Here is a 19,186-nt window from a genome sequence, read left to right as displayed (position 1 = left end):
AGATAGATAGATATAGATAGATAGATATAGATAGATAGATATAGATATAGATATAGATATACACTAAAATTGGAGAATCTACATTCAAGGACTATAAGAATAGAACTATACATATTACTCAATGTGCACAGATTTGATAGTATTTAAAAGGTGTATGATACATACTATCTTAAAATGTATAAAATGTAATTTATGGTTTTAATTAATAGACAAAATTTGGCCACCATGATTGTTAAAAATTAGGTGCAAGGTTTTCAGGGTAGTCAGCAATGTCTTATGATAAATGGCTTGGGATTTAGCAAAGATTAATTCCCTAAAGACAAATGTGGTCTGGAAAGTAACTGACATTGCTACAGCACAGTATGTAAATGGTGTAATAATCTAAGTCTTTAATTTGGACATGGTCAAATGTGAGGCAATGAAGCAGTAAGGAACCAGATAGAAGGTGATTTCCCTTTAGGTGTATTAAGTGGAGGAACTGGAAATTTGAGGAAGGAAATGTTTAGTATTAGAAAGAGGAATCACCTCTTTCTAAAATTATTACATTAATACAAAATGTAAAGCCTTACATTTTCTATCTTACTTAATACACATGAGAAAACCTGCATGACAGCCAAATACTATTGGGGAGAAAGGAGAAGTACTATGATATTAAGGATAAGCCCAAGATTTACTTCTAGAGTATTCAGTTATGTCCTTCCTTCCTCCCTCCTTCCCCCCTCCTTTCCTCCCTCCATTCTTTCCTTCCTCTCCCTATCTCTCTTTTGCCCCTTCCTTCCTTCCTTCCTTCCTTCCTTCCTTCCTTCCTTCCCTCCTTCCTTCCTTCCTTCTTTCCTTCAGATATGCTTAATAGCTTATTTCTGCAGCATTCAATATTCCATTCCCACTCCCCATGTTTAAGTTTCTTTCTGATCCAGCAATGTAGATGTCTAAGAGCCACAACTGGACTATTAAATATTAAGAGAGATTAAGGCTGCAACCAGCTACTGCTGGCCAACTCCAGCACAGAGAAGTGTTTCATTTACCAACACTGTGATTTGATTAATTGTTGTTTAATCTGAATGTTTGAAGATAGATTATGAAATAGTTTCATAAATTCAAACATCTCTCTTTTCAGTTTCATTTGTGTCCTTGGTCTCTTTGGACATTTGAGTTTTCAACTCCTGCAATTTTCAAGATTGTGGAAATCAAAAATACTAGACTTTAATTTCTTTCAGTGGTTTTATTTATAGAACAGTATATTACAGGTTGTTTTGTGGACATTAGTCTGGACAGTTTTATTAAATACTGGGTCTAAATTGCTATTCTGTACAGAATAAAAATCAGAAGATTTGAAAATATTTACATTTTAATAACCTTAGGAACACAATGAAAAAAGCCTTAATGGATACATGGCCAGTGGGGCAAAGGTCCTAATGAAGTTCAATCAATATATGCTCCCCTTTAAAAAATTATTAGCATAGTTTGTCTTTAATGTTGGCTGAGAAGAAAGGAGCAGATGGCTCTCCACATGTTTACTGCAATTATTCTGTTCACTCCTAGAAATGGGACATTTAACTATGAAGCTTTCATTAACCTGAAACTTGATTTTTATAATATATTTGAAATATTTGTTATGGATATTGTATTTGGTTCTCTTCTATCATAAATACGCTTGTTATACAAGTTTGAATGTCCTCTCTTCAACTGTAAATGAATGCACAAGTCATACAGTAATTAACTGACTACCTTATTGACTGAGAGTTCTGTGAGACCGTCTAGATTGGCTCTCTACTGTAGTTCAAAAAAAAAAAATAGTGAAGCTTCTTCTGATAGTTCCAAACACAATAAGTGCTCCCCAGGACTTCAGAAAAATTAGAAGGAAGTCTTCATCCAGATAAGTCTTCTTCAGAAAAGAAGGTTTACAAAGAAAAGGATAACTGAAGTAGTGCTGAGAAGGATTGTTGCCACATAGGTCAAGATGTGTTTCCTAAGTATTCCTCATCTTGTGAAGGAGAAATTTATTTATATCATCTCTTTTTTATCAACCAGGATTGGTGCAGATGGTGCCCGATGCCATCACCCTAGCAAAGATCCATCGCCATTCTGGACTGATAGGACCATTGAAAGAAAACACAATCAAAAAATGGTTCAGTCAGCACAACCATCTAAAGGCAGATTATGAAAAGGTTTGTCCTGCTGTAGCTAATTTTAAATAATGTACTTAAAGAAGAATATGCTCTGGATCATTAACTATTGTGTTTCATGAAAAAGTAAATTAAGGACACCTTGAGTTCTAATCCATTCTGTCATCAGCTTAGTAATAATGATCCAGTTTAAATGGTATATTAACTAGATAAAATTTCTGTATTTGGTTTTGTTCCTTACAGCCATCTCTCTTGAGATGTTGCTCCTTGAAACTACTTCTTTCAAGTTATCTCTGCCAATCTGTATACAATCTCCAGTTTCTATAAATCCCTCTCCTTCCTTTGCAATGCATTTCTTCTGCCTACTTTTTCATGCCTTATTCTTCCAATGCTTGTAAAATGCATAAATATCTCATAACTTTACAAAATGTACTGTTATATTTGACTGAAAACATTTTTTCCCACTTCCCTTCACACTGGCATCCGGCCTGTGGTGTATAGTTGTGCAGGTTCTGCCATCTACCAGGGCTCCCAGCTAAGGAAGGAGCTGCTTAAATCCAGGCTTTATTCCACTTGCCAAAGCATGAACTGGTCCTGCTGGGTCTACCTGGAGGGAGGAATATCTTTATGCCAGTTCACACAAAGATACAATAAGGGCTAGCACTGAGTTTTCTCAAAACTGTCCTGAGCACTGAAATTTCTTCATTCTAGGCAACTCCTCAGTCCTGAACAAACTGGAATGATTGGTCACCCTAGTTAACACAGGCCATGATAGAGAGACCCAAGAGTTCATCGATTTCAGATTTCTATGAGATTGAAGTGGAGCAAAATATGGGGTTTTGGAGGTCAAATAACAAAGATGAGATAGCATTACCTTGAAATCTATTTTGTAATCATTCACGAAATTAGAACTTTAGTTTTGCACAAATCCCTGGGGTTATATCGTTTGAGGTGTTTACGCATATATTTGCTCTTCACAGCTACACATAAGGGCATCTTTTATTATCTTCACTTTGTAAGTGAAACATATATAATGAGACAAATTAAGTGACTTGTTCAGGCACTTGGGATATCTGGAACTAAGACAGGTAATCCAGTGACATAGATTTCCACTCCAGCATGTCAGCCACCCCGTTCCAGGAGACCCATTACCATGGCCCAACCAATCACTCACAGCTCCACCATGGTTACAGTCCTGGTTGCATCACTGATGAAAATAATGTGTACTCAGGAGACCATTTGAAAACAAAGAGTATTTTGGCAAGAAACCTCTGTTTATTAAAGAAACAGAAGCCACAATTGACTTAGTGATAACCTGCTTCCACCCACACTGACATTCACTGATGTATACTGTACCAAGACACTTTTGGACATTAGCTGGATGACATATTTGTAAGGATAAACATAAGATATTACCTATATCTCAATACGGTTTTTTCTGTGTTACAAATTCAAATATTCAAAATTGACATTTTAAGTTTCTCTGGGGATAGGAAATATTGAGCCATATTTTTCCTTCTTCTTTTACCTTGAAAAAAAATCATTCAATATTGTATATTTGGGACATCAAAAAAATACACCAGGAATCCTCTTCAATAAGCTATGAAAATTAGATCCAACTGAATGAAAGAGATATTTTGCCCAATTTAAATGAAAACATTTATTAGCCACAGAAGAAATTGCTTCATGTTCTTCTATAGCATATGAAGAACCAGTCATTTAATCATAATCTTCTCTCAACTGAGACATAGAAGAGGGTCTCGATTATGTAATTTTGCTTTTTATACTACTTTTTACCATTATCTCTGACGCTAATGCATTTGCTTATTTTATCTGTGTGTTATCTTTGTGTTATTTCTTTTCAACCAATTAGGCCTTGAGGAACTTTTTCTATTCCTGTGCCGGCTGGTGTGTGGTAACGTTCATCCTGGGAGTCTGTGACCGACATAACGACAATATCATGCTGACAAAGTCAGGCCACATGTTTCATATTGACTTTGGAAAATTCCTAGGTCATGCACAAACATTTGGAGGGATAAAAAGGTCAGTGTGCAAATAATGTCTATTACAGTAATTAAGCAATGTCCCAGAGTGATATAGGACATGTAATGGCATAGAAACCCGGCAGATGGCTTGCTCCCCCGGCTCTCAAATCCCCCCAGATAACATAAACATGTTTATATATCTAATATGATTGAAGGAAATATTTTCTTCAATATATTTTTAATGGAACAAATTAGGTTTCCTCAAATTGTTAGTGGACTTCTCCCATGAGAAACTAATCCTGCTCCAGTCTGAATTGTCTGAAATATAATATTCTTGTTTTCTTATAAACCTTGAATGGACAATGAGGCATGAATTCGTGGTCTCAATACATCCAGTATATTGCCCATAGCAATCACCATCCCTGGTCTACATATCACAAAACTAACACATTTCCTACACTGAAATAATCTTAAGTCATTTCAAAAATACCCAGTGAGCAACAACTGATCAAGGCTCTGAGGATGTAACAGCAAACAAGGAAGACACAAACCTGATAATCTTTCTAGGAGGAATGATACGCATTAAACAAGTTAGCATGTAAAGAAATAATATGAGTAAATGAAGAATTTAATTTCTTAATAAGAAACTGAAGCAAAGAAATTATATAGAGAGTGATTGGAGCAGGGATGCCATTTTAAAGAGGCCTCTAGAAAGAGATGAGAGACCACTGTGTAATTAATTATCTACCTTGTGGAAATCCATGAGAATAGATTTCTAAGAAAAGAGAACAACAGAAGTAACAGTCATGAGCATGAAAATAAGCCTAGTATGATCCAGTGATAAGAAGGCCTGGGACCTGGAAGGCCTGGGACCTGGAAGGGGCAGGCAATAAGATGTAAAGGTGAAGAGCTTGAGGAGGCCAGACCAAGTAGGGCACTGAGGACATGGTATGAAGGTTGGTTTTTATTTTGGGTTTGGGGCAAGCCATTGATGGATTTTAGTGGATTTCAAAACGTGTTCTTCTCTCCTGTGAAGTAGTAAGAACAGTTAGGAGTCTACTACAATGATTAGGGCAAGGCCTTAATGGAAAAGAAGTGGTAAAAACTGAGATTCAGAATATAATTTGGGGTCAGAGCCATAAGACCTGCTAATTGATTGGACACTGGCAGTGACTAATGGCTGGGGGAGGGGCTTAGCAAGTAGAAATAGAAAAGAAAACATTCTATTTTGCCTGGATAATGCCTGGATCTTTAATCTTAACAAATAATTATATCATTTACTGAAACCAAAAAGACTGGTGGATGAATAAGTTTTTGTTTTATTTTATTTGAACTGGGACAAGGAAACCCAAAGTTTAAGACTAAAGTCCCTTGCTTTAAAAAGATACAATAACTTAAAGTAGAAATGGGACCAAATCATTCTGAAGAGTAATCACTCACTTTTAGCTAAAAGTATCTACTCAGTCGAAGGAATAATAATGTCTTCTATAATATAACATGATGAACTCTCACTAGATGGCAGTTATCTGGTATTAAAATGCCAATATAAACTACATAATATGGTATCTCCTATTTTGTGGAAGCATACAAATGGAATCATTTCACATGTTGTTATTTTCAATGCATTGCCTTCTATTATGACTACCTCAAGAAAATTCACCACATCTGCATTCATTCCTTAAAAATCTACTGAGGATAATCTGTGTGCCAAGCACTGTGATAAATCTTGAGGATACAAAGGTGGATAGTACACATTTACCACCTCAATGGGGTTTGCTCTTTCTTAGAATACTAGAAGACAAAAACATAAATAATCATTATAAAATATGATAAGGGCAGAAATAGAGAGATGTACGGACTATCAGAACAGCATAGAAGCAAGATACCTAGTTTATGAAAGACAAAAGCTAATTAATGTACATAAGCATGAACATAATTTACCCATATAATACTTTTTCCCTACAATCCATTCTTTCCTAGAAATTTAAAGATTAGATTTCAATTCTGACATCTTTATTTATTTATTTTGCTGTATTGTCCACTGGATATTTGGGCTAACGCTTACTCATTTATTTAACCAGCAATAGTGTTGACCACGTGGGTGGTTAAAAAAGGAATAAAAATATTTCAGTTTCACAGAAAAAAATGAATAAGTCATAAAAAATAACAAGTTACTAAACAATACAGTAAGTCCTATAATGGAGATATGTACCAGGGTCTATAAAAAAGGTGGAGCTCAATTTGTTTGTTTATTAATATTACAAGAGCTACTGCTGCTTCTGATTTGGCAATTTTTTTGACATATGATATTATATTAGTTTCAGGTGTACAACATATGATTCAGCAATTCTATATATTACAAAATGCTCACCACAAGTGTAGTCACCATCTGTCACCACACAGTTATTACATTATTAACTATATTCCCTATGCTGTACATTTCATCCCTGTGCCTTATTTATTTTATAACTGGAAGTTTGTACCTATTAATCCCTTTCATCTATTTTTTCCTACCCCCTACTTTCCTCCCTTCTGGCAACTGCCAGTTCTGGGTATTTATGAATGTGTTTCTGGATTTTTTATTCATTTATTTGTTTTGTTTGTTTTTCAGATTCCACATATAAGTGAAATCATATGGTGTTTGTTTTTCTCTGTCTGATTTATTTCACTAAGCATTATAATACCCTCTGGATCCATTCATGTTGTCACGAATGACAAGATTTCATTCTTTTTTATGGCTGAGTAATATTCTATTGTGTGTATATGCCACATCTTTATCCATTCATCTATTTATGGACATAAACATAGAGAAACATATATATTTTCAAACTAATATTTTCATCTTCTTAATGTAAGTACCCAGCTGTGGAATTACTAGATTGCATGGTGTTTTATTTTTAATTTTTTGCTTTCCATAGTGGCTGCACCAATTTATATTCTGACCAACAGTCCCCAAGAGTTTCGTTTTCTCCACATCCTTACCAACATTTGTTATTTCTTGTGTTTTTGATACTAGCCATTCTAACAGGTGTAAGGTGGTATCTCACTGTGGTTTTGATTTGAATTTCCCTGGTGATTCACGATGTTCAGCATCTTTACATATATCTCATCTATTGGCTGTCTTTACATCTTCTTTGGAAAAATGTCTATTCAGGTCCTCTCTTTGGCAATTTTAACTAGTTTAGGTAACATCTGAGGTACATGAAAATGTGTCCAGCACAGTACATAACCTCACTCATAGTAGGTTCTCAATATTGTTTACCAGTTAATAAACCATTCATCTGGAAGCCCTCAATCATTCAATAATCATTGATTGGATGAATGAAATGAAGCTGGCAGTGTCTTCCCTTGAGATGACTGATTATTGTTCACCAGCTAAGGAGGCCAACTGAAGTATTATGATCCATTTGGATTATTATTTGCAAGATTTTATCTCCACCAGTGGCTATGTAAGGCTAATTAGCAATGTCTCCTTGGATTTCTGTCTTGAAACTGATACTTCTGCTCTGAGTTTAACAGGTAAACTGAACTATTCCTACTTATTTTTATTCACTATACCTTTTGAATTACATTCTAATAGTTTCCTTCCCAGTGTCGTTTAGCTGTTTCTGAAGTTCATTTGAGTGTTGTTTCATAAGACGGCCAACTTCTTCTAACTTGGGACCATTGGCTGTTCTTATTGGTTGCTAGGTTGACAATAGACTTCTTATAAATTGAACCTCTGTATTCTCCTAGGATACATGAATGTTCTTATTTATACTACATTTATTATATTATAGACCTGATCTTTAAAGAGACTAGCTTCACCTAGCTCCTTCTAAACACATACTAGGCATATTAATAACCCACCCATAATGTACAAAGCCACGTATGTAAATAATGCCCTAGGACTATCCTAGTCTCTCACAGTCTAGCAAGGCCATAATGCTCTAGTAATAACCCAGGATCATACTCCTTAACATAAAATGCTGCACCCACTGGGACTAGAAAGTACACGTATCTCAGATACATGTGTTTCTACTATTGTCTACTCCTTAACACTATGGAAGATGAAAATATTTGTATAACTTTCTAGGTTTACAAAAGATTACTAACACATAGAGACTAATTTCACTTAATAATACATTTGCCTAAACCATTGCTCAACTGAATATAAGAAGTACAGTTTCCAGTTGTGGGTGGTTAATAGGTTGGCAAAAGAAATCACATACACACATAAAACCCCCTCTCTAAGTTGTAGATACACCCTTTAGCCAAGGATACAGAATTTAATAATAGAAGTTAGCAGGCCAACAGAGCAGAACCAGATGTAGTATATCTTTCCCTTGATCTTTAGTTTCCTTAAGAAGAGCAATGAGGCAATGTTTTTTTTACAAGCAGGATCTTGAAAAAGAAGCTGATTTCTTGCTGGGCCATTGCCCTTTTATATTCATGCTTACATCACCATTCCAAAACATCTCCCACTAACCATCTATATAATCCTATTTAGACAATGCCTACAGACATTGGCTCTCTTGATTCTTGGATTATATTGAGTCAGCCCAGCAACACTCACATTTGGAGTCCTTGCCCAGATGTCTCTAAACCATTCCTCTGAATTCAGTTTCCCAGAAATATGGAAAGCCCATGCTTTGACCAAATTAGAGGCTCCTGTAGACTTTCTAACTTTGAAGAAAGAAAAAAGAACTCACATCTCAGTTATAAATATGAAGGATTTCACATCCTGTGTATAAACAAACAATCCTTCATTATTGGTTTTAATTATTAGATTAGATAAAGAGGATATTCACCAATGGATTAAATCACAGGGCAATTCAGCCCTAGCATTCCTTAATGATTCTGGGGAAAATTTGGCTAATCCTCACAATGTAAACAATGAAGAATTTCATCAACTTTCTGAAGCCAATTGGTTTTTCTTTTGAAATATTGCTTAATTATTATCTTCTTTATTTATTTTATCTCACAAAAATTCAAATTAAAGTGGTTAACAAGTTATGCATCCACAATTTTTCAAAGTTCCCCTGTAACAATTTCTATATAGCAATTTTTTCATTAAATAAAAGATATTATTGTAACAAACTCTAAATTTCAACTCCATAATTTCTTGATAGTGACTCTTTTACAGAGGAGGAGAAACTAAGGAAGACCTTTATTGGTGATATTTACTACTCTTCTAACTCATTATTTGATACTTTTTTTTTGAAAACTATATTTTATAACCTGTATGGTCTTTCACTTCAGTAATGCAAGACTTGCATGAAGTCTTTAATTTTAGGGACTGTATGAGTGGTGGTTAATGTCAGGTAGTCCAGAGATAGACTGTATGAGTTTTTTTTAATCCCATGCTAATTAATATACTAATGATGTGACCATGAACAAATGGCTTCTCTGTGCTCCAATTTAGTTTTTTTATAAAACAGATTTTTTTTGAAGATTAACTGATACATATAGAGTGCTTGGAAGAATGCCTAGCATCCAGTGAAAGCTCTAGAAATGTTTGTTGTAATTAACTGTAACGCAAGTATTCCAAATGAAGTGACAAGAAGTGAAACGGAATCTCTAGGTGATTATTGTTTCTTTGTGTTTAAAATTATTTAAAAGGTGGCTCAGTTGTTTAAGGGTCAGACTCCTGATTTGGCTTAGGTCATGATCCCAGGGTCGGGGGATTGAGCCTGAATCTGACTCTGCCCTGAGCGTGGAGCCTGCTTAAGATTCTCTCTCTCTCCCTGTGTCCCCTCTCTCACTTGTGGATGCTCACTCTCTCTCTAAATAAAGAAAAAAATATTTAAATGATGTATCTTATTTTGGTACTTTTTTAAAGTATGCGCTTTAAAATTCATGAATTGAACTATTAGTCCTTTAAGTTCTCTGACTTTGAGGCTTGTTGATTGACAGACTGGATTGCCTTGCACTGTTCTTCAGATTTATTAGGTTGTAAGGTATTTCACCAAATCATTCTTGACTTCTGATATGATTTCATACATAAACATAGGTGTGCTGGACTGGGCTCATGCTAGCTGGCAAGAGCTTATTTTGTGTATTCCTTTTCAACTCCATATTCAAAAACATCACTTTGGCAGCCTAAAATCAGCCATGGTGAGAGTGTATACACCATGACGATTGGCAAATGTCATAAATGAGAGCTTTATTTTTCTCTTAAAATAAATTAGCTAGTTATTAAATATATATCAGCATACCAGAGGACATAAATCCATTTAAAACAGATGAAAAATCATCCCAGCATACAAACAAAATAAAATACTTTTATTTTCCTACTGAAATATTTACATGAGGATAATCAAAATATTATATATGTCTTATTACAGCATGGTTTATACCCTTTTGAAGTTTTGTCCCAATAGATCATCAATCACAAAATATAATTAATCTCAGAATTTTCCTCTCAATATTAGCCATAAACGTTCCCTATATCTGTAATCATCTTGACATGATCTTCAATAGTTAGTTACCACTGTTAAAAAAAAAAAAACTTTTTTGAGAGAAAGATTGAGAGCGTGTATAAGAGGGGGAGAAGAGGGAGAGAGAATCTGGGACTTGAGGGCTTGGGGGGAGCTGTCAGCTTGATGGATCAAAGGCAGGCAGGTGGAAGTGACAAGGAGCAGGGCAGTCTTGTCAGCAAGGCCCTCTAGTCTAAGTGACATCTCTGCCCCTGACAGTACATGGGTCTGGGTCAGGTAACCTCTCTCTCTGGATCTACATTTTCACCATTTGTAAAGTAGGAATAATAGTATTCTTTATCCTACCTACCTCATGGGATTGTGAGGAAACAAGAAATGAAGGATGGAGAGCAATTGGAAAGGTGTAGCCCTCTACAAATAAAAGGTGACTGAGGAATCTGCACTGAGCACGGATCCTCACATGGGGCTTGATTTCACCGCCGTGAGATCATGACTTGAGCTGAAATCAAGAGTCAGACATTTAGCCAACTGAACCATCCAGGCACCCCTGATGTAAAATTTTTTTATGTTTAATTTCTAATTTGAGTAGTGTATGTTTATATTCTAAATATTGTCAATTTAAAACCATCTTTGAAAAAATTTTCCCTTAGCAGATTAAAAGATTTTTTGTTTTACTCCAATCATTCTGGTTTAATGTAATATTCATGTAATCCAAATGCTATATAGGCATTAATGATCTCCCACATGCTTTAATTACTGTCTTAATGTCCTCTGAAATTGGGTGAGTCTCATTGGTCTGTTATTCACACATTTGTTTATTAAATAAACATTGTGATTCTTTTTACTCAAAGCAGGCCTCAGTATCTAACAAAAGCACACTTGCCAATACCTCTCCAACTGTGAATGCCTGCAGGACATCTTTGAATCATCTACACCTATCTCCTGACACTTAGCAGAAGCTCAATCTTGGGTGATTGAAGGATCACTACAAAAATGCCATAAAATTTACCTCCCTTGACCTGAGAAAGTACAATTTTTCTGAAGACAAAATTGTTACGTGTGGCACTTAGAGTTATTAGAATCATAGAAAAAGCAAAATAGTGGTAACCAGCATCTGGGAGGATGGGGGAATGGGAAGTCATTGTTTAATGGGAATAGAGTTTCAGTTTTAAAAGATGAAAGAAGGGGCGCCTGGGTGGCTCAGTGAGTCAAGTGCCCAGCTTCAGCTCAGGCCATGATCTCGCGGTTCCTGAGTTCAAGCCTCACGTCGGGCTCTGTGCTGACAGCTCAGAGCCTGGAACCTGCTTTGGGTTCTATGTCTCCCTCTCTCTCTGCCCCTCCCCAGTTCATGCTCTGTCTCTGTTTCTTTCTCTCTCTAAAAAATAAATAAGCATCAAAAAAAAAAGATGAAATAAGTGTGGAGATGGATGGCTTTTTTGATGGTTGCACACTATTATGAATATATTTAATACTACTGAACTATACATTTAAAAATTGTTGAGATGGTAAACTTTATGTAATATGTATTCTACAATAAAATAACTGAAAAAAATGGTACAAAGGCTTTCTCCAGCCACAAAGCCAGCCCTAAACAAACTACACCTAACATTTGAACAGTGCTTGGATGTTCAAAGCACTCTCACATAGACTTATTTCCAGAAAAGAAGTTTGTTCTGTCATTCTCATCTCCATACTATTGTTTCTCTTTCTTCTCCTACCTCCCCATATCATTACACTATATTTTATCACCTTGTTTCTTCTGAGTAACTTTTTTTATATCTACTTCCCTCCCAGTATAAGTGGAAAACAGTTCCTCTAATTAAAAAAAAAAAAAAAAAAAAAAACGTGAATTTTATTCAAAGAGAGACATGTAAGTTTTCAGATGAAGAGAGTGAGGGATGATTGAGAAAGGATGAAGTATGAGAAAGGGAAAATAAAAGGAAGGAAATGAGGGGGGAAGAAAAGGCAGAGAGAGTGCAATTTAAATGGTGGGAGGATTCTGCCTTCTGGCATTCAGTGGGTCTGTGAACAAAGCATGCAGAAGACATGTATGCTCTCCTCAGTAGGTCTAAGTTGAACATGCCTGTCAATATAAGCATCTTGTAGTACTAAGTATGAATCTAGTTTTTAAAGAAAGGCTACAGGGGCACTGGGTGGCTTAGTTGGTTGGACATCTGACTCTTGATTTTGGCTCAGGTCATGATCGCACAACTTGTGACATTAAGGCCCACATTGGGCTCTGAGCTGACAGTGTAGAACCTGCTTGGGATTCTCTCTCTCCCTCTGCCCTTCCCCTGCTCATTCTGTGTGTGTGTGTGTGTGTGTGTGTGTGTGTGTGTGTGTCAAAATAAATAAATAAACATTTTTAAAAAAAATAAAGATTACAAATGTCTCCTAAACATGAGCCTATTAAAAGAACTTCACCTGATGTCCAACTGAAGAAACAGTACCTCCTCCTTTGGCAGAATTTAACTCATGCATGGTGTTAAACTTAGAGATAAAATATCTATTTCAAGCATGATTCATAAGTTTTGATCATGCATATGGTAACTTAATGGGTGATTTAAATGTTTCCAGAGGTAACTTGGACTATTCTTGATTTTTACATCCAACTTGATTTTCTAACCTAAGCCTATTTAAAAGGTGATTCCACAATCCAGTTTCAACCAAGCATTATGGCAATGGTCAACTTTTCCTCATATGTAGACTAACTTCTGTTCCAAGAATACACTGGAATTCCACGCAAAGCCTAACGGTACACTTATTCTTGAACTCAAACTCAAGGGAGGGAATATTATATTTTAGAGACGCTGACCAGTCTCTTCTTCTCCTCACAAAATCCTGACCTACTATAAACTCCCACCCAAAATATCAGATTTAAGAAATTAGAACTGCTCATTTTAAAGAGGTGGATGTTAACTACCCTTTTCAAATAAGAGATAGTGTATCTGAGCCTGACAGGAACTCCAGAGTCAGTATCTAAAGTTACTAAGCAGTTTAAGATCAGGAACTTCTCAGAATCTGACTATGGCCCTACAGTGCATCTACAAGAGGCTAGACAAGGAGGAAAAAAAACCCATATTTTATACTGAACAGATTATTGGTGAGAGTCCCTTCAGTTAATAATTGCTGAGAGCTTGGAGATCTCAAGGGCGTTAAATTCATTTTGTAATAGTATATACACCCTTATGTTTCCTCTGTATTGCATATAGGAGGTTTCCTGTGTTGTCTAATTATACAAGGTTCTATCCTATCCAGTGGGGATTCCAAATTGGCCTTCTCAATTAACTCATAATATTAGACAAGAGACTTGTGTTCTTTCTGTTGGACAGCAAAATGTGTTCTCGGAAATGTAGGTCATTTGTGATATCAGGGAAAGGGTAGGCTTAAACATTCCCCAGTGTACTCTGCATTTATTTATTTGTGTACTAATGACACCATTCACTATGATGGGAGTCTGCAACTTTTTAAATCTCTGAAACAATATATTTTAATGTGGGATAAAACCACCTGAAAATCATGAACATAGTAGTAGTAGTAATAATAATAACAATAATAAAATGTACCTCATTATTGAGTCCCACATTTCAATTCAGGGTACAAATACATATTCAAACACTGGAATCTAAAGTATGGGACTGAAATTTATAAATGTCCATTTATTGACATTATCAGTTGCTCAAGTAAATACTAGATGGAACTATACGACAAAAGAAGAAATATATATGTTCACGGAGCCCAGCAGACAGATTCTACTGTCATGAATCCTTCATAAAGTTCTCTATCTTTCCATTTCACTCTCCATATCCAATATTACCAATACTGAAACAGATACGTCTTCTCAAATTGCTGTGGATCATCACTGGAAGTGGCATAAAGTAAGCACCCTTAGTGTGATGCTGCATCATCTGGTATGGGGAATCAGATTCTAAAGGAAATAGTCAAAATTACCCTTGAAAGCCTCATAAATACTTGGCATGCATTAGCTAATTAATCCTCACAGGAACTCTTTGAAGTAGTTGCTGTTATTTTCTCTAATTTACAAGTCAAGAACTAAGACAGAGAGAAGTCTTAGTTGTTATACCTTGTCCAAAATCATAGACAGTAGGTGGTAGGAGCCTTGGGAAAATGCCCCGTAGGCAACTGATAATCCCATTTCGCAATAATCCCAGCATGCTCTGTTTTCTGTCCAGCATTGGGACAGGTGGCTGCTTCTTTAGTTAGTAACAGATGACAGAGTTATTGTGTATTTATGACCATGATATATATTAAATCCATATCTTTAACAATTTCAATCAAATATACTGCAAGATGAATGCACTGTGAGAGGCACTCGCAAACTAAGACGAAGTGTTAAAGTAGCAGCACCACTCTCCCATCTATGGGCAATGTGCTCTCTTATGGGTAAAAAGGCAGACACAATTGTTCATTCTCTTTTCTTTTTCTTACATTTAAAAATTTTTTTTCTCTTACATTTAAAAAAACTATCTAATAGGAATAGCTAAGAGAAGTCTAAAGTTTATGGAATGTGACTCTAATTTCAGAGCCCACCAGGGACTGTTTTATGGAACTTAGGATGGCCAAAGACCACCCTGAACAGCTGGGATGAAGCCCAGTGGTAGTATCTAGAGTATGTAATTCACATTTGAGGAAGTTGCTCCTGTGAATTACTGTGTCCTTAAATAGCTTATGTGTTTAATACTTTAAAATCAAACATCATTCTTTTTAAAGTACGTACACATTTAAGAAATTAAACAATAAATGGCCACTCATTTTAAGGATATAACACTTCAGCTATTTCAGAAAGCATCCGTTACAATTAGGATGCGTGGTCCATTTCCTTAAAAATATATTTCAGAATAGGGGCGCCTGGGTGGCGCAGTCGGTTAAGCATCCGACTTCAGCCAGGTCACGATCTCGCGGTCCGTGAGTTCGAGCCCCGCGTCGGGCTCTGGGCTGATGGCTCGGAGCCTGGAGCCTGTTTCCGATTCTGTGTCTCCCTCTCTCTCTGCCCCTTGCCCATTCATGCTCTGTCTCTCTCTGTCCCAAAAATAAATAAACGTTGAAAAAAAATTAAAAAAAAATATTTCAGAATAGATCAGTCTCCATTGTGAGGGCTAGTGATATTGGGAAGATTTCAAGAGGAAGTGTAATATGAGCAGGACTTTGAAGAAAGGGTAAGACTTAAATTAGTGGGGAAAAAGGAGCAAAAAGCCTGTATTTAAGAGTAGAGTATTGTGAATAAAAGTGTGAAAGCAGATGATAAACATGTGCCATAACCCACTCATCTTTCTCTGTGCTACACCACGGTAGCCAAGCGCTGTAAGAAACCATCAACACTACAGGGCAAACGTCTCCATTTTCAAAATAATTTTTTTAAGTTTTTATTTATCTCTTTTGAGAGAGAAAAAGAGAAAGAGCATGAGTGGGGAGAGGAACAGAGAGAGAGAGAGAGAGAGAGAGAGAGAGAGAGAGAGAATTCCAAGCAGGCTCCATACCATCAGCACAGAGACTGATGAGGGGTTTGAACTCATGAACCATGAGATCGTGTCCTGAGCTGAAACCAAGAGCCAGATGCTCAACCTACTGAGTCAACCTCAGGAGCTCAACCTCCTTCCCAGGTTGTCTTCATTTTCAAATACGCTGTCCTCACACCCCAGAAATCCAACAACACTCTGTAGCCATATAACTATTTCCTGCTCCACATTGATTTGTACTTTATTCTTGCAGAATAAACCTCAGATCTCTCCTAACCCTTATTCCCTACTCCCTACTTTAGATAGAGGGCCGAGACAATAGAAACAGTAACAGAGACTGCTTTTCTACTCAATTCAAAACTAACAACCTAATTACATCTCAGTTGCATAAACTTCTTCCTTCTTGTTATACTAGATTTGTTTTTCCCTTCTAAAGCCAATCCCTCCATCTGTGCTTTGCAGCCACTTCCCTCCCACCTTCTAACAAACATTATGCTATCAATAATTCATTTTGTCTTACATATTTATCCTCTCCCTCTTAAATAATCCTTTTGAATATCCTTGTCTCTTCAAAGTTTAAGTGACCTTGCCTCAAATGCCCAGTTTCCATGCCACTTTGCTCATCACAAACTTCCTGAAGGAGTTGTCTAAATTCTTGACATCTTTTCCATACCTTTCATTCCATAACCACCTCAAACTGACTTTCTTCTTTATTACATAAGACTCACAATGACCTGTATAGTGTTTAATTGAACAGTATTTATTCCTCATTTTACCTGATTGATCAGCAGATTTCAATGGTGTTGACTTCTCCTTCCTCAAAATAACTTTCAGCTTACCCTCTGGAATAGATCCTCACTGTCTGGTTTTTCTTCCCCTCTCAGTATCCAGTGCAAGAGGTTCTCTTTTACTATGCCACTAAATGTTGAATTCCACAAAACTCATTCTTTTCCCTCTTCTATTCTCCCTCTACAGTCTCCACCAAACTGGTATCAGCCACACCCAAGGCTCCTACCAATCAATATCAATAGCCAGATGGCTCATACAAATTGTAATTAAACATTTTGCTTTGAGATAATTGTAGATTCACGTGCAGTTGTAAGAAATAATACAAAGAAATCCCATGTACCCTTTGCCAGTTTCCCCAACAGTAACAACTTATAAAATCATAGTACAATATCATAACCAGGATGTTGATATTGATATAGTTCAGATGAAAAAGAGTTTCAAGACATCTAGTATCCTTTGTTGGCCTTTTATGGTCATATCCACTTTCCTCTCACCCTTGTCTCCCTCCATTAATTTTATTCTCCATTTCTATCATTTTGTCATTTCAAGAATATTATATAAATGTAATCATACAGTCTGTAACCTTTTGGGGTTGGCTTTTTTCACTGGAGAGTCACCCAAGCTGTTCTGTATATCAATAATTTGTTCTTATTATTGACAAATAATAGTCCATAGTATGGATAAACTACAGTTTGTTTAATTATTCACCCACTGAAGGACATCTGGATTATGTCCAATTTCTACGTATTACAAGTAAAGTTGCTCTTCACAGTTGTGTACAGGCTTCTGTGTGAATATAGATATCCATTTCTCTGAGACAAATTTTCAAAAGTATAATTGCTGGGTTGTATGGTAGTTGCATGATGTTGTTCTTGTTGTTTAAGAAACTGCCAAGTGGTCTTCCAGAGTAGCTGTACCATTTTCCATCTCCACCATCAATGTTTGAGTGATCCAGTTTCTCCATTTCCTTGCCAACATTTGGCAAGTTAATTGTCATTAACTTTTTATTTTAGCCATTCTGATAGGTATGCAGTGATATTTCATTGTGGTTTTAATTTGCATTCACCTAATATCTAATGATGTTGAACTTTCCTTCATGTGCTAATTTACCATCTGCATATCATCTTCTATTGTCTGTCTTTTGCCCATTTTCTAATTGTATTGTTTTTCTTTTACAGTTAAATTTTGAGAACTCTGTGTAGATTACAGATACAAGTCTACTGCTGGCTATGTGGTTTGCAAATGTTGTCTCCCAGTCTATAAATTGTCTTTTTATTTTCTTAAAAACCTCTCTGCATAGTACTAGGTCTCAAAGATTTTGTCTTTTTCTAAAAGTTTTGTAGTTTTGCATTTTATATTTAAGTCTGTAATCCATTTAAAGTTAACTTTTATATTAGGAATGAGGTTTAGGTCTACATTTCTATTTTTGCTTATGAATGTCCATTTGCTCCAGTATCATGGGATCAAAAGCCTGTATCTTTTCTCTATTGGATTGCTTTTGAACCTTCATCAAAAATCAGTTGGGCATATTTGTGTAAGTTTCTTTCTGATATGTTTCCTATTCAAATGATCTATGTGTCTTCCCTTCCGCCAATACCAATTTCTTATTCAATGGTCTCGATATCACAGAGACAACGATTGATGTCCCTCATTACAGCTTGGTGAGAATGGAATTTTAGGCTCTCTTTGAAGCCTTCACTGGTGTCATTGGGGAGTGGAGTCATTTTTTTTTCTTTTCTGCAGTATTTGGTTGGAGTAGCGTGGTTACTGTCTAAACTTAATTTTCTGCCTTGTTCAGCTATCCCTTTCCTGGGCCCTTGGCTAGAAAGAGCAGGCTTTTCTTGGCAATTTTTTTGTCTGCACCCACTGGCATTTCACGATTGCCAGCTTCTTGAGGTCTATGTTTGGAATATATGTGGGGAAAAAAAAAAACCTCCAGAGAATTCCCCACCATGTTGTTTCTTGAGTCCTGAGGTCCTGATGCAGTTGAAGTGGAAATCTGACACACGAAATTTTACCTCCAACCTAGATCTTTTCTCTATGGTCTGGAAATAAGTATCACAATACCTCAATGTCATCTACTCCTGTATATCTCAAAGGCACCTCAAACATAGCTTGTTCAAAACTGAACCCACTCGGAATGTCGCACTTTAGTTTTCCTGATACACAAGCCAAAAATTTAAATCTGTTCCTAACACTCTTCACATTTTGAACCATATGAAGTCCTCTTGATTTTTGATTCAAAATATTTTTTGTCTTCCCACTTCTCTGTATTTGCAAGCCACAAACCTAATCTGAGCTACACTCATATCTAACCAAAATCTTCTGCAAAATCTCTTGTCTGATCTACTCACATACTCTCCCTCTCCCAAATTCTTCTCCATATTACA

At 36.2% G+C, this 19,186-nt stretch overlaps 1 protein-coding gene across 5 annotated transcripts in view; it reads left to right on the top strand.

Moving 5' to 3' along the window:
* PIK3C2G (phosphatidylinositol-4-phosphate 3-kinase catalytic subunit type 2 gamma) overlaps positions 1 to 19,186 on the top strand; it is a 354,340-nt gene that overhangs the window by 236,673 nt on the left and 98,481 nt on the right. For all 5 annotated transcript variants that reach the window (XM_040488787.1, XM_040488785.1, XM_040488783.1 and 2 more), the window contains 2 exons: positions 2,032 to 2,168; positions 4,000 to 4,169. In XM_040488787.1, the coding sequence (XP_040344721.1) occupies positions 2,032 to 2,168; positions 4,000 to 4,169 (307 nt within the window). The remainder of the gene's footprint in view (positions 1 to 2,031; positions 2,169 to 3,999; positions 4,170 to 19,186) is intronic.

The sequence above is a fragment of the Herpailurus yagouaroundi genome, unplaced genomic scaffold (genome assembly GCF_014898765.1).
Source record: "Herpailurus yagouaroundi ecotype Mexico unplaced genomic scaffold, PumYag 166, whole genome shotgun sequence".
NCBI lineage: Eukaryota > Metazoa > Chordata > Mammalia > Carnivora > Felidae > Herpailurus > Herpailurus yagouaroundi.
Note: the sequence above shows the minus strand (reverse complement) of the source record. Positions and strands in the feature narration are given on the sequence as shown.